General features: G+C 43.0%; 1 protein-coding gene across 1 annotated transcript; it reads left to right on the plus strand.

Annotated features, from left to right (window-relative positions):
• Positions 1–9,443: 9,443 nt before the first annotated feature.
• Positions 9,444–10,364, plus strand: LOC136624949 (olfactory receptor 8U9-like). Its single transcript, XM_066598886.1, has one exon. The coding sequence runs from the start codon at positions 9,447–9,449 to the stop codon at positions 10,362–10,364; it is 918 nt and encodes a 305-aa protein (XP_066454983.1). The 5' UTR covers positions 9,444–9,446.
• Positions 10,365–14,778: the final 4,414 nt, after the last annotated feature.

Consider the following 14,778-nt stretch of genomic DNA (forward strand, 5'->3'; position numbering starts at 1 on the left):
CTCCCCTGCTACCTGGCCCTCGGAACTGCGCCTTCTGCCACTAGCGCTGTCGGATGGGAAGTTTACCATCAGTTTGTCCACCAGCGCCCTGTGGTATAGCATCACTCTCGAACCCCTTTCCTCTTCGGGAATGAGAGTGGAAAGGTTCTCCTTATACCGTGGGTCGAGCAGTGTGTACACCCAGTAATTCGTATGTGGCCAGAATGCGTGTAACGCGAGGGTCACGAGAAAGGCATCCTAACATGAAGTCAGCCATGTGTGCCAGGGTACCTGTACGCAACACATGGCTGTCCTCACTAGGAAGATCACTTTCAGGATCCTCCTCCTCCTCCGGCCATACACGCTGAAAGGATGACAGGCAAGCAGCATGTGTACCCTCAGCAGTGGGCCAAGCTGTCTCTTCCCCCTCCTCCTCATGCTCCTCCCCCTCCTCCTCCTCCTCAACGCGCTGAGATATAAACATGAGGGTGCTCTGACTATCCAGCGACATACTGTCTTCCCATGCCTCCGTTTCCGAGTGCAAAGCGTCTGCCTTTATGCTTTGCAGGGAACTTCTCAAGAGGCATAGCAGAGGAATGGTGATGCTAATGATTGCAGCATCCCCGCTCACCATCTGGGTAGACTCCTCAAAGTTTCCAAGGACCTGGCAGATGTCTGCCAACCAGGCCCATTCTTCTGTAAAGAATTGAGGAGGCTGACTCCCACTACGCCGCCCATGTTGGAGTTGGTATTCCACTATAGCTCTACGCTGCTCATAGAGCCTGGCCAACATGTGGAGCGTAGAGTTCCACCGTGTGGGCACGTCGCACAGCAGTCGGTGCACTGGCAGATTAAACCAATGTTGCAGGGTCCGCAGGGTGGCAGCGTCCGTCTTGGAGTTGCGGAAATGTGCGCTGACCCGGCGCACCTTTCAGAGTAGGTATGACAAGTGTGGGTAGCTTTTCAGAAAGCGCTGAACCACCAAATTAAAGACATGGGCCAGGCATGGCATGTGCGTGAGGCTGCCGAGCTGCAGAGCCGCCACCAGGTTACGGCCGTTGTCACACACGACCATGCCCGGTTGGAGGCTCAGCGGCGCAAGCCAGCGGTCGGTCTGCTCTGTCAGACCCTGCAGCAGTTCGTGGGCCGTGTGCCTCTTATCTCCTAAGCTGAGTAGTTTCAGCACGGCCTGCTGACGCTTGCCCACCGCTGTGCTGCCACGCCGCGCGACACCGACTGCTGGCGACGTGCTGCTGCTGCTGACACATCTTGATTGCGAGACAGAGATTGCGTTGGAGGAGGAGGAGGGTGGTTTAGTGGAGGAAACATACATCGCCGCAGATACCAGCACCGAGCTGGGGCCCGCAATTCTGGGGGTGGGTAGGACGTGAGCGGTCCCAGGCTCTGACTCTGTCCCAGCCTCCACTAAATTCACCCAATGTTCCGTCAGGGAGATATAGTGGTCCTGCCCGCCTGTGCTTGTCCACGTGTCCGTGGACCTTGGCAGTAACCGCGTTGGTGAGGGCGTGTACAATGTTGCGGGAGACGTGGTCGTGCAGGGCTGGGACGGCACATCGGGAAAAGTAGTGGCAACTGGGAACCGAGTAGCGCGGGGCCGCCGCCGCCATCATGCTTTTGAAAGCCTCCGTTTCCACAAGCCTAAACGGCAGCATCTCCAGGCTGATCAATTTGGCAATGTGCACGTTTAACGCTTGAGCGTGCGGGTGCGTGGCGGCGTACTTGCGCTTGTGCTCAAACAGTGGCGCTAGCGACGTCTGAACGCTGCGCTGAGAGACATTGCTGGATGGGGCCGAGGACAGCGGAGGTGAGGGTGTGGGTGCAGGCCGGTAGGCACTCGTGCCTGTGTCCTCAGAGGGGGGTTGGATCTCAGTGGCAGGTTGGGGCACAGGGGGAGAGGCAGTGGTGCAAACCGGAGGCGGTGAACGGCCTTCGTCCCACCTTGTGGGGTGCTTGGCCATCATATGCCTGCGCATGCTGGTGGTGGTGGCTCCCCAGCTGATCTTGGCGCGACAAAGGTTGCACACCACTGTTCGTCGGTCGTCAGGCGTCTCTGTGAAAAACTGCCACACCGTAGAGCACCTTGACCTCTGCAGGGTGGCATGGCGCGAGGGGGTGCTTTGGGAAACAGTTGGTGGATTATTCGGTCTGGCCCTGCCTCTACCCCTGGCCACCGCACTGGCTCGGCCTGTGCCCACACCCTGACTTGGGCCTCCGCGTCCTCGCCCGCGTCCACGTCCTATAGGCCTATCCCTACCCCTCAGCATGGTGTATTACCAGTAGTGCAGAAACAGAACGCTGTAATTAAATGTGCCGCTTATTGGCCTGTGGTTGGAGGCTGACTTCGCTTACGGAACGCACAGCAGAGCCAGGAAATAATTTTGCGCAAGCCTGCTGTAACACTTAGCTGGCTGCGTATGAATTAGGAGGACAACTACACCCAGCACAGACCCAGTACACTGAGGACAGTCACAGGCAGCCCAAATAGATTTTTTTTCCCAAATGTTTTTGGAAAGGCCCACTGCCTATATTCAATAAATATATGTCTTCTGTCTCTGCCTCACCGCTACTGGCCCTGGAGTATGTAAAATAACTACAGACTGTTGCACTGTGGACAGGAATACAGCGGTGATGTAACAGCCAACACAGAGCCAGGAAATAATTTTGCGCAAGTCTGCTGTAACACTTAGCTGGCTGCGTATGAATTAGGAGGACAACTACACCCAGCACAGACGCAGTACACTGAGGACAGTCACAGGCAGCCCAAATAGATTTTTTTTCCCAAACATTTTTGGAAAGGCCCACTGCCTATATTCAATAAATATATGTCTTCTGTCCCTGCCTAACCACCACTACTGGCCCTGGAGTATGTATAATTACTGCAGGGCGCAATGCTCTGCACGGCCGATATACAAAAAAAAAAAAAGTGCAACACTGCAAAAAGCAGCCTGCACACTACTGCACACGGTTAGATGTGGCCCTAAGAAGGACCGTTGGGGTTCTTGAAGCCTAAAATACTCCTAACGCTCTCCCCATAGCAGCTCCGGCACCAACAGCACTTTCCCTCCTCTATGTCAGAATGCATCTGAGGCGAGCCGCGGGAGGGGCCGATTTTTATACTCGGGTGACACCTGATCGCCCCAGCCACTCACTGCAGGGGGGTGGTATAGGGCTTGAACGTCGCAGGGGGAAGTTGTAATGCCTTCCCTGTCTTTTTATTGGCCAGAAAAGCGCGCTAACGTCTCAGAGATGAAAGTGAAAGTAACTCGAACATCGCGTGGTACTCGTCACGAGTAATGAGCATCTCGAACACGCTAATACTCGAACGAGTATCAAGCTCGGACGAGTACGTTCGCTCATCTCTAGTGTTTATGCTTACAATGTTAAGTAAATAAACCATAAAATTATGCTTGAAACTGTAAGTATCTTGTTTTTCCTTCTTTTAATATCTTCAAAATTGGGAGGAGGGTGGGTGTGGTGACAAAAAAAATTCTGCACCGGGTATTACCTGGCCTTGCTACGTCACTGTCATCTACCCCCCCAACTTCCCAAGCGAGTGTCTAACCTGTAAAAAAAAATAACAGCATTTCTAGTCTTAATCAACAGCTAACTACACTGGTTGTTGCAGTTCAAGTTCTGATCAGGGCACCCCCTTACAGGCATGCTGGGAGTCATCAAGAACTGGAGCTCAGCTAAGAGTTTGATAACTACTGGTCTAAATAACAAGCCAAAAAAATCTAATTTGGGAAGAACATTTAATGCATAAATCCTTTCTCTTAAATGAACTGTTAACCATTATAATTACTTCTCCAGACGATATATTGAGGACATTACCTGGCTGCTCTGATGATAGTAAGTCTTTGTTAATTAGATAATCCTAAGGGAATTTCACTATAATCATTAGCCAAGATAAATTATCTGCAGATCTGCTGGGAGTACAGCACAGAGGGAAGAAAACCTATAAAGTAACGCAGCGCCTGGATGTATCACTGGAAATCAGGAAACTGGTTTGACAACAGCACACGGGTAAGTAACACCGGACTAAATTGCCATTGAATTTCAAGCAATTACGCCCTGTAGCACAGTTTCCCCCCCCAAATTGTAACTCTTAGTTTTATCTTTTTTTTTTAAACACATTTTTATTGAGCAAAATGTCAATGTACAATTCAATATGCAGTAAAATGAATGAAGGCTCACATAAGCACAGTACAAGGAATGGCATGTTAAACCTGAAAAGCTCAGTTTTCAAAGTTTTTGGGGAACAAAAACAAACTAGCAAACAAAAAAAAATACTGCGTGAAGGTAGATAACATTACAAAATGTGCTGCTCATGTAAAACAAAATGATGATCTAAGATAAGATTCCAAGGTCTAATTATAAAATGAGGATTTGATCTATTTTCCAAAACCCCCATATATTTCTTGTAATTCCCATGAATCCTTGCTAATGTGCCTTTCAGCTTACAATTATTATTTATATAGCATATTACTTCACTTGGCGAGAGAACCTCAGTTTTTTCCAATTTTTTGCTAGTAGGGATTTTACTACTATTAAAATGTGGAATCTCCAAAACATACTGAAGGAGACTTCCTATCTGGCTCCAGTGATTGGCAATGAGAAGACAGTCCAATTCCTCGATCAGTGTAACATCTCCAGGATTTGTCAGAAAGTGAAGGGCAGATATTCACATAGCGCACTGGTGTAAGATACCAACGCTATAACAATTTCCTAGACAATTCTAAATGAGAAGATCATTTTGATAATGAAGGCTAAGCTACATGATTTATGCCATTGTTCTTCGCTGATCAAAACATTTAAAACTTAAAGAATTAAAGAAAATCTCTTTACTGATAATTTATTGCTAGAGATGAGCGAGCATACTCGTTAAGGACAGATGCTCGAGCGAGTATCGTCCTTTTCGAGTACCTACCTGCTCGTTTGCAAAGATTTGGGTGCCGGTTGGGTGAGCGGTGTGTTGCGGGAGTGAGCAGGGGAAAGCAGTGGGGAGAGAGAGAGATCTCCACCCGCTTTCCCCCGCCGCCCGCCGCCCACCGCCCCCCATCGGCACCCGAATCTTTGCGGACGAGCAGGCAGATACTCGAAAAGCACGATACTCGCTCGAGTATCTGTCCTTAACAAGTATGCTCGCTCATTTCTATTTATTACAGATAGCTGAATAATTCTAGAGACTCCTATAGTAATATTGTTGAGATGAGAAAATGCAATTTTGAAAATAGATTACGGTGAGTTGCTGAAATTAGGAAGTTGAGTAAGGAAGTGACGTATTCTGAGATATTTATAAAACTTTGAAGAGATGTAAAAATTACTAGAAATGACACTAAAGGGAATAAGGTGAGACCCTTCCCATATATCGGAGATATGCCCCATTCCTCTATTAACCCAATTACTGATTGTAATATCCAAAGTAAGGAATTGTAAAATTCGAAGAGGTATCTCAGATATTCTAAAGGGAATAAGGGAGTTAGAGACAATTATACACTTCCATGCTATAACGCCAGCTTTAATGGTTAAACACAATGAGCCCAGTGTTGAGATCTACATTTAGGTTAGCCATAGCAAAACATTATTCGGCAAATTATGGAAAGGAATTTTCCATAATGAACCAGTGTCTTTATGGTTCTAAACGTTTCCACTGTCTGGCTTGATCACGAATGGTAGCAAAATAGTAGTGGTAAATCTGTGGTACTCCCAAACATCCTTTATTAATAGGACAGTAAATAACGGTCGCTGCAATGTGGGGATGTTTTCCTTTCCAGATATATTTGTTAAGAGTTCTCTGCAGTCTGTGAAGGAAAGCTATAGGGATGGCAATGGGGAGATTCCAAAATAAATACAACATTTTAGAAATAATTAGCATTTTTATTGCCGCTCTTCTGCCAACCCAGGAAACCTCATGTTTAAGATATTTGGTTAAATTGTATTCAATGTCTTGACGTAAAAGGTGGTAATTATGTTGAAAACCCATGTGAAGAGAAAAATATTTTTATACCCAAATAAGGTAAGGAGTTTGATACTCAATGATTAATAAGCCCTTTTTTGTGTGCGAAGTGATAAAGATCTGTAGAATTATCAGCAGAGGAGACCATGGTCGACCATATAAATGGCGGTTGGGGGTTTGTCTGTGTGTTAAATCCTACTTAATGCCGAGGCAACAAAAAGATATAGGTGTAGAAGATGAACACGTGGAATCTGTATGGGTGGAAATACAAAGAAGAAAGACTAATAAAATTCTGATAGGAGTTTTCTTTAGATCACCAAAAATAACAGAAGAAACTGAAAACTTATTAATAAAACAAATAGAAGAGGTGTCAAACCAAAACGACGTAATTATTACGAGAGATTTTAATTATACAGATATAATATGGGAAGATGAAACATGCAAATCTCACGAGGGCGATAAGTTCTTGTAAACAATTAAAGATAACTACCTTATACAACTTGTACGGGAGCCAACTAGAGGGAGGGCCATTCTGGACTTATTATTAACCAACAGACCAGACAAAATCATAGGGGTGCAGAATGAGGGACACTTGGAATTAGTGACAATATAATTAATTTCCAGTTGTCATTCAATAGGAAGCCTTATCAGGGAGCGACAAAAAAACTAAACTTTAGTAAAGCAAAATTTGATCAGCTCAGAATTACTCTCAGCAACATTAAATGGGACAATGTCCTCAAATATAACAGCATAGGCGACAAATGGCAGAAGTTTGAAAACATGCTAAATACCTTATTTTAGCAGTTTCTACCCTTCAAAATAAAGGAACAACGAATCGACAGAAACCAATGTGGCTCAAACAAAATTGTAAGGGGGTAATAGGTGAAAAAAAGAAAGCGTTTGAATTACTAAAACAAGAAGTCAGTGAAGAAGCACTAAAAACATACAGGGAGAAAAACAAAATATGCCAAAAATAATCCCAAACTATTCTTCAATTACATAAATGATAAAAATATCTGCACTGAAGGCACTGGCCCTTTAACAAATAATGCAGGAGAAATCAAAGGAGATGATGGGGGTAAGGAGAATCTATTAAATAGTTGTTTCTCAAGTATGTTCACGAGAGATAAAGAAATGTCACACCAAATGCAAGGGGATAAAATGAACCCCCTACTAAATATCACCTGCCTAACGCTGGAAGAAGTGTAGAGCCGGCTAAAAAAGATTAAAATCGACAAATCGACGGGCCCAGATAGAATACAGCCAAGGGTTCTAAGGGAACTAAGTGACGTAATAGACAGGCCACTATTTCTAAATATTTAGGGACTCTATTAAGACCAGGATTGTACTACTAGATTGGTGCATTGCCAATGTACTTCCCATATACAAAAAGGGGTCAAGAAGAGAGCCTGGTAACTACAGGCCGGTAAGTCTCACTTCAATAATTGGAAAATATTTGAGAGGTTTCTGAGAGATGCCATCCTGGAATACCTCGAGGAACACAATATAACTCCTCATCAGCATGGGTTCATGAGGGGACAATCATGTCAAACCAACTTGATCAGCTTCTAAAACAAAGTAAGTTCTAAACTGGACCTGTGAGAGTATATTGATCTTGTATATCTGGATTTTTCTAAAGCATTTGACACCGTGATACATAATAGGCTAATATATAAAATGAGACAGCTTGGACTGGGCAAAAACGCTTGTAGCTGAGTAAAGAACTGTCTCAGAGATAGAAACCAGAGGGTGGTAATAAATGGTTCGTACTCTGATTAGGCCACCGTTGCTAGTGGGGTGCCACAGGGTTCAGTATTAGGTCCTATTCTGTTCAATATATTTATCAACGACCTGATAGAGGGACTGCACAGTAAAATATCAATATTTGCAGACGATACGAAATGATACCAGATAATTAATACAATGGAGGACAATGTATGACTACAAATGGACCTAGATAAGTTGGGGGCTTGGGTAGAAAAATGGCAAATGAAGTTCAACATTGTAAGGCTATGCACATGGGGAATATCATTAACAAACTTTAATAAAACATAAAGGGAAAGCAAATAAACAATTTAAATCCCATTCCATTGTGACTCATGACTGTGTACTGGTTGGCTACTTCAGTGGGTCTGTCTAAGTGGTATTGCATTAAAAGTTCAGTACCCGTATATCAGGTTTTTCCAAAATCCTTACCTGGTAAAGAGTTTGAATCCACTCATGCAAGTTCTGTGCATTGTGTGTCTCCACACACTTTTTGGGTGCTCTCCTTAAGCAGAGATGACACCCCTCTTGACCCACTTCCCAAGCTTCTCACTAGCCAAGCCAGAAACCTACTACACAGTTATGAGGGACAAACACCCAGAAACAGCTGTCTGTGTATGGTTTTCTGGCTTGGTTTTCTATTCCCAATCATTGTTTCACAGACTTGTTAAAAAGTCGTATATTGATTTGAAGGAATACTGCCATCTAATAGGTGGCACTGCAGAGGTATTGGTCCATTTTCCATATTTGCATAAATTACCCAGAGGAGCATGCATGGCCTTACAAGTCTCCTCATCTATCTCTCAGGTGTCTTCTCACAACCCTTCTGGATGCTCTCCTTGGGGAGAGACGATGCCATCCCTCAACCCACTCACCTCCTAGGTGTCTCCACACACTTTTTGGGTGCTCTTCGTAAGTAGAGATGACACCCCTCTTGAACCACTTCGCAGGCTTCTCATCAGCTAAGCCAGAAACCTACTGCACACTGATGGGGGGCAAACACCCTGAAACAGTTGTCTATATATGGCTTCTGGGCATGGTTTCCTATTCCCAATCCTTGTTTCACAGATTTGTTAAGTTGTACATCGATTTAAAGGAATGCTGCCATCCAATAGGTGGTGTTGCAGAGATATTTTTGCATCTTCCATATTTGCATTAAGGCGTTAGAGTTATAATAGTTTACAAATCACTGACACAGCAGAACATCAAATGTACAATAAAACTGTCAGCAAAAACTATACATTCCTTACATGCCTTGGGCATGAACTGTTGGCACATACCTGGGGTACTAGACAGTTGAAAATCTGAGCCCCAGGTTGCAAAAAAGTAAGCTAGCACCCTTCAAAGTGAATTAAACTGGTGATAACCAGATCACGCACATAAGTAGTAAAATGTAGTTACAAAAGTTTCCGTAACCAAATTAGTACTCTATGTCCAATAGCAATTATCACTAATGCATTCATTTATTCTTATTTGACCAGATATGATTGGATTTTCCCATTCTAAGGTGGATTCACACTGCAACTGATCCACAGAAAACTTGTCATTCCTTTTTATGCTGCACTTCGGAGTCGCAGCTTTAATTTGCATACAGGAAAGCACCAATTCTGAAAGTGCCAGTGTCTTAAATAGAGTGACCAGTCAGTGTACAATGAAAGTGGTGGTAGCTTGTGTTGTCTTACTATTTTTGACCATCTGTTCTGCAGATTAACGACATTTAGTGAAGATGAACAGAAGTTTGGTAAAGGAATTCATTCTCATGGGCCTCACAGACAGAACTGAACTATGCTTACCTCTTTTCATTATATTCCTTCTAGTTTACATCATCACTATACTGGGCAATGTTGGCATCATAAGTTTGATCAAGCTGGATATTCATCTTCAGAAGCCCATGTACGTGTTCTTAAGCAACCTATCATTTGTGGACTTTACGTACTCTTCGTCTGTCACCCCCAAGATGCTACAGGACTTGGTCTCTGAATCCAGGACCATCTCCTTCTTGGGTTGTGCTCTGCAGATGTACGTGTTTGTCTCCTTTGTAACAGATGAATGCCTTCTTCTAGGTGTTATGGCCTATGACCGTTATGTGGCTGTCTGTAGACCTCTGCTATATAGTGCTATTATGAATAATTTCTTGCTTCTTCAGCTGGTGGTTTCTGTTTATCTAGGAGGCATCCTGATTGCCTTGGTGCACACCAATTTAATGTTCCGCCTCAATTTCTGTAAATCCAATGTCATCAGCCACTTTTTCTGTGACGTGCCACCACTTTTCAAGCTCTCTTGCTCCGATATATCCATTAATATTGCTGTGCTTTTTGTTATGGGTGGCTTGGTAACTATGACATGTCTCATCACAATTCTTGTCTCCTACACTAACATTGTCCTGGCCATTGTGAGAATCCATTCTGCTCAGAGCAGATATAAGGCATTTAGCACCTGTTCCTCTCATATGACTGCTGTCAGCATCTTCTATGGGACAGTGCTATTTATGTATTTCCGGCCATCCAGCAGCTATGCCCTTCAGCAAGACAAGGTGGCATCAGTCTTCTACAGCATACTTATACCTATGTTAAATCCTTTGATATATAGTCTAAGAAATACAGAAGTTAAAGAAGCTTTAAAGCGTCTGGTAACAAAAAAATAGCTAAAAATGTATTTACCGAATTCTTTTTCTTATCCTTTTAATGTGTTCTCCTATCAAAAGCTAATTCAGTTTTTTACATTTCTGTAATAGTCCAATGATGAAGAACATTGGCAGACAATCATTCTCCTGTATACATTTTAATGCACGCGGTATGAGCTAAAGAGCAGAGCGGACAAGCCTTGGTAGTTTATTGGAACTCCTTCCTGTCTGATATAATTTAGGTATGTTGTGATCCAAGATCATCAAGCTATTTACAGCATTGGTGGTACTCCTATGTAGAAAAATATAGCTACTATAATGCTATCCCTACCACAGAATCTTTGAATTTTGAATAGCAAGGGGAGGAAGACCTGAGAAGACTCAGACCTCAAGGTTGAATTTCATAAAGGCAGATTTTAATGGACTCAGAAAGAGGGTAGAAAGAATCCAGTGGCTGGATGTTCTTAAGGACAGAATTGTTCAAGAAGGTTGGGAAATATTGCGAAATAAGATTCCCAAATCAAAATTGTTAACAACCCTAAAAGAAAGAAGAATGGGAAGCACTGATAGAGACCAGGATGGCTGAATTTAAAGGGGTTTTGTCATTAAAAAAATTATCTAAACGTACCTATCCCTTCCCTGTCAGTCTCCTTATCACATTTTCTCCTGGTTGAGCTTCTCCAGTGCCCCAGGTCAGCTCACTGCAGGCTGGGCCCAGCTTGTTATGAGGGCTGCTTATCACAAACTCCTTCCTGCTGGGTGAGTGAAGGTCACATCCCTGTGCTGTAGCTTCACTGCCTAGGAAGGAATTGTAATCTATTTCAGAGACAGCTGGCATAAGCAATCTCTGAAGAAGATAGGCAGTCCTCCTGCTGGCCTGTGAGCTGTGACGTAAAGTACATTGGAAGACTGCCAACCTAATGTACGTAACCTCACAGGAAGGAGCAGAATCAGGCAGCTGGAGGTGAAGTGATCCCCCGGACTGCAGGAGACAGGAGAAGATAAGGAAGGTGAAGATCTGGTAAGTAGACTGATGGGGGAGGAATAGATAAGTAGAGCATTTTTCTTTTTTAGTGACAGAACCCCTTCAACCCCTTAGTGACTAAGCCTGTTTGCACCTTAATGACCAGGTCAAATTTTAGAAATCTGATATGTCCTTTTTAGTTCAAGAAATTTTTTTCAACATGCAAAATAAAACATACATAAGAAACTGGGGTAATCGGGGATAGGGGAGGGTAATTGTGGGTATTACTCATGATAATAATTTCTACAGTAATCAAAGAGTATGTGATATGTGTCATTTTAACATAGAATTAATTAGTGAAGGTTTTGCATATCCAAGTGAGTGTGACATTGTTTTTTTGCTACATATTGTACTTCATTTAGGTGGTAAAAATAGACCGGTAGAATCTGTGTATGTTTATTAAAAGCACCAAAATTGGGAACATTTTGAAAAAGTTGTCATTTTTCACATTTTCAACTGCAATATGTCAAATATATGCAAATATACTGCATAAATATTTGATGAGATATATATTTCCATTGGTTTAGTTTATTCTGGAAGCACATTTGAAAAACTTTAGGTTATTTTTAACAGTTTAGGAGATGTACAAATTTAACATTAGTTATTAAGATTTTGAGGAACATTTTCTTTTCCTACACCAAGCCAAAATTGCAAAGGCTCATGGGTGTCGGAATGATAGATATCCCCACAAATGACCCCAATTTAAAATATATACCCCATAATGTATTCACAGAGGGGGGTCAGGAGTATTTTGACCCCACAGTTTTTTTTTCAGGAGTTAATGCAATTTAGAGGAGAAAAAAATTTCATATTTTTGCAAATATGTCATTTTATAGACAGTTTTATTTCTATAGTGCACATGAAAATGAGGATTTGTTCACCAAAATGGATACCCCTGTTTGTCTTGTGTTCAGAAACATGCCAATTGTGGCCCTAATATTATGTCTGTATGCACAATGGGGATCAAACTGAAAGGAGGAGCTGGTGGCTTTCAGAACAGACATTTTGCTTGAAGATGCTTAAGGCCCCATTTCACACTTGTAGAGCCCTTGAGCTGCCAAAACAATAAAGGACCCCCACAAATGACCCAATTTTGAAAACTAGACTTGTTAATGAATTCAAACGATAGGATGATCAGCAGCAGAGTCGCTTAGGTATAAGACACTTTATCTTTATTCCATCCTTTAAAACAAAGGGGTTACAAGTAGCGACGTTTTGACCACGTTGTGGTCTTTATCAAGCATGCACCCTAAATGATCCCACCACCTTATATTATAAAACAGGTATGCTCACTACTATCCAATAGAATACTCATATCTTGACTCCTCGTTCATTTTAATTACAATTGTACAAATATATTGCAGCTGGTGGGTCCGGTCTCCAGTTACTCACATTTACATGCTTCATCAGCTGTTTGGCGTCTCAGTTGTAACGCCGCGTTAACGAATTCATCTAGGGGTGTACTGCGTATTTTGACCAACAGTTTTTGAATGAATCGAAGCAAAGCAGAAGGCAAAAATTATAATTTTCATTTTTTTGGCAATTGTGTCATTATAAAACCCATTTTTCTTGTACAGCACACATATGTATGAAGACTCTCAACCTAAAATGGATACCTCTGTTTTTAGAGACATACTAATTGTAGCCCCAAATCTGCTTACTGAACACATAGCTAGGCCTGTAATGGAGGGAACAACCTTTGGCTTTTAGGGCACAACTGAATACATTCCAGGCTCTAATACTCATTTCCAGATCCATGAAGGTGCGAAAACGATAGAGCGCCTCCCACAAATGACCCCATTTTAAAATCTAAACCCCTCAGCCTATTTATCCAGAATTCCGGCACCACAGTTTTTTTCAAAAATTATTATAAAGCATGTGAAAAATAAATACTTTTTTTTTTTCATATGTCACTTTTGGGGCAGATTTCTTTGCTTCAAGCAGGCAAACTAGGGAGATGCACCCCAAATTATATAGCACTAGTTTTTCTCTGTTCAGCAATACCCTCATTGTATCCCAAATCTTATAGGACACATGGAATAGAATGGAGGGAACACACATTGGATCTCAGGGCTCAACTGAATAAATTCAAGGCCCCATTGCACACTTGTACAGAAGAAAAGTTGACTCCCTGAAAGCAATCCTCTCTTCCTTTTTGGAATTGCCTAAATCTTAGATAAATGTAATAATGTAAAACGGTGTGGTATGTCTCAAAACAGTAGAAATTACAGAGGCCTGGTTGGGATGGGCACATGGGGAAATAAAACCGGGTATCCCTCCTCCTTCTCCAAACCTGCCTTTTTTGGGGGGGGTGGGGTTGGGGGGGTTTCTTGACCTCAGTGGCAGGGATGGGGTGTAAAAGGTGGCACTCTGTGAACCTTTACGGCCCCTCAGACTCGTAAGCTTGCTGATTGTGGCGGTCTCAAACAGAAGGCGCTCAACAAGCTGCTCCTGGAACTGCAACAAAGTGAGCGTTCCCGGGGACTTTTTGTAAATTATTTAGGCATTAGAGGGTGCGATCTGAATAAGGCCGGGCTCACACAGCCATATGCGGAATCTGCTTGTGGAGGACGAGTAATGTACTGCACATAACTGCTTACTGACACAGGCTGTCATGCGCAGTACACCTTTATTTGTTTGTCTATATTTCCGGCGCTGACGCTTAGCGATGACATGGTTACACGCAGCCTGTACACAATGTAATTGCATATGGGCTGCTGGTATATTCACGACCATAGGACACAGTGGGCTCTATGTTGCAGATATCAACGGTAAAATAGAACGTGTTGCATTCTGTTTTCTGCGAGTGAATTACATAATTCTGACCCGCTAATGTGAGTGGAATTGTGTATGTCAATGCATTTGATTGATCCGCATATTACCGTGGATCGAACACTTGCAGAATCTACAATTCCTATCCAGTAATGTGAGACCGGTCTAAGGTAGATCGCTACCTTTTTATACTATTGGATAATGCCGATCACATTACTAGGGGCTACTCAACGGGGCCTCTAGTCATTGCTCTAGGCTCTTAGCTAGATTTGGTAGTTGGGAGCAGGGAGATTTTAAAATTTCCAAGGCCCTCCCGGCTTCTGCGCATGTGTCCATCATTTTGCTGGTGAGCGTATGCACAGAAGGCGGGGAAGGACTGCAGTTGCTGTTATTCTTTGGTAGCCAGGAACGAGGAGTTTTAAATTTCTCAGGCCCTCCCTGGCTTCTGCGCTTGCATCTACCATTTTGCCAATGGGCACATGCACAAAAGACTGAGAAAGGTCTGTGGATAAAGATTCTGTTGGGGCACAAATCTGGGACCTTAGGTAAGTAATTTCATTTCCCCTCATTTGAGATGATAGGTGGTGTCTGTAGTATATTGCAATTTAAGTTGGTCATCCGGGGATTAACAAAACCCAA

Source organism: Eleutherodactylus coqui, chromosome 4, assembly GCF_035609145.1.
Source record: "Eleutherodactylus coqui strain aEleCoq1 chromosome 4, aEleCoq1.hap1, whole genome shotgun sequence".
NCBI classification, from domain to species: Eukaryota; Metazoa; Chordata; class Amphibia; order Anura; family Eleutherodactylidae; genus Eleutherodactylus; species Eleutherodactylus coqui.

Excerpts from the sequence above, each read along its gene's own strand:
- LOC136624949 (XM_066598886.1), top strand. The coding sequence starts at position 9,447 with ATGAACAGAAGTTTGGTAAAGGAATTCATTCTCATGGGCCTCACAGAC.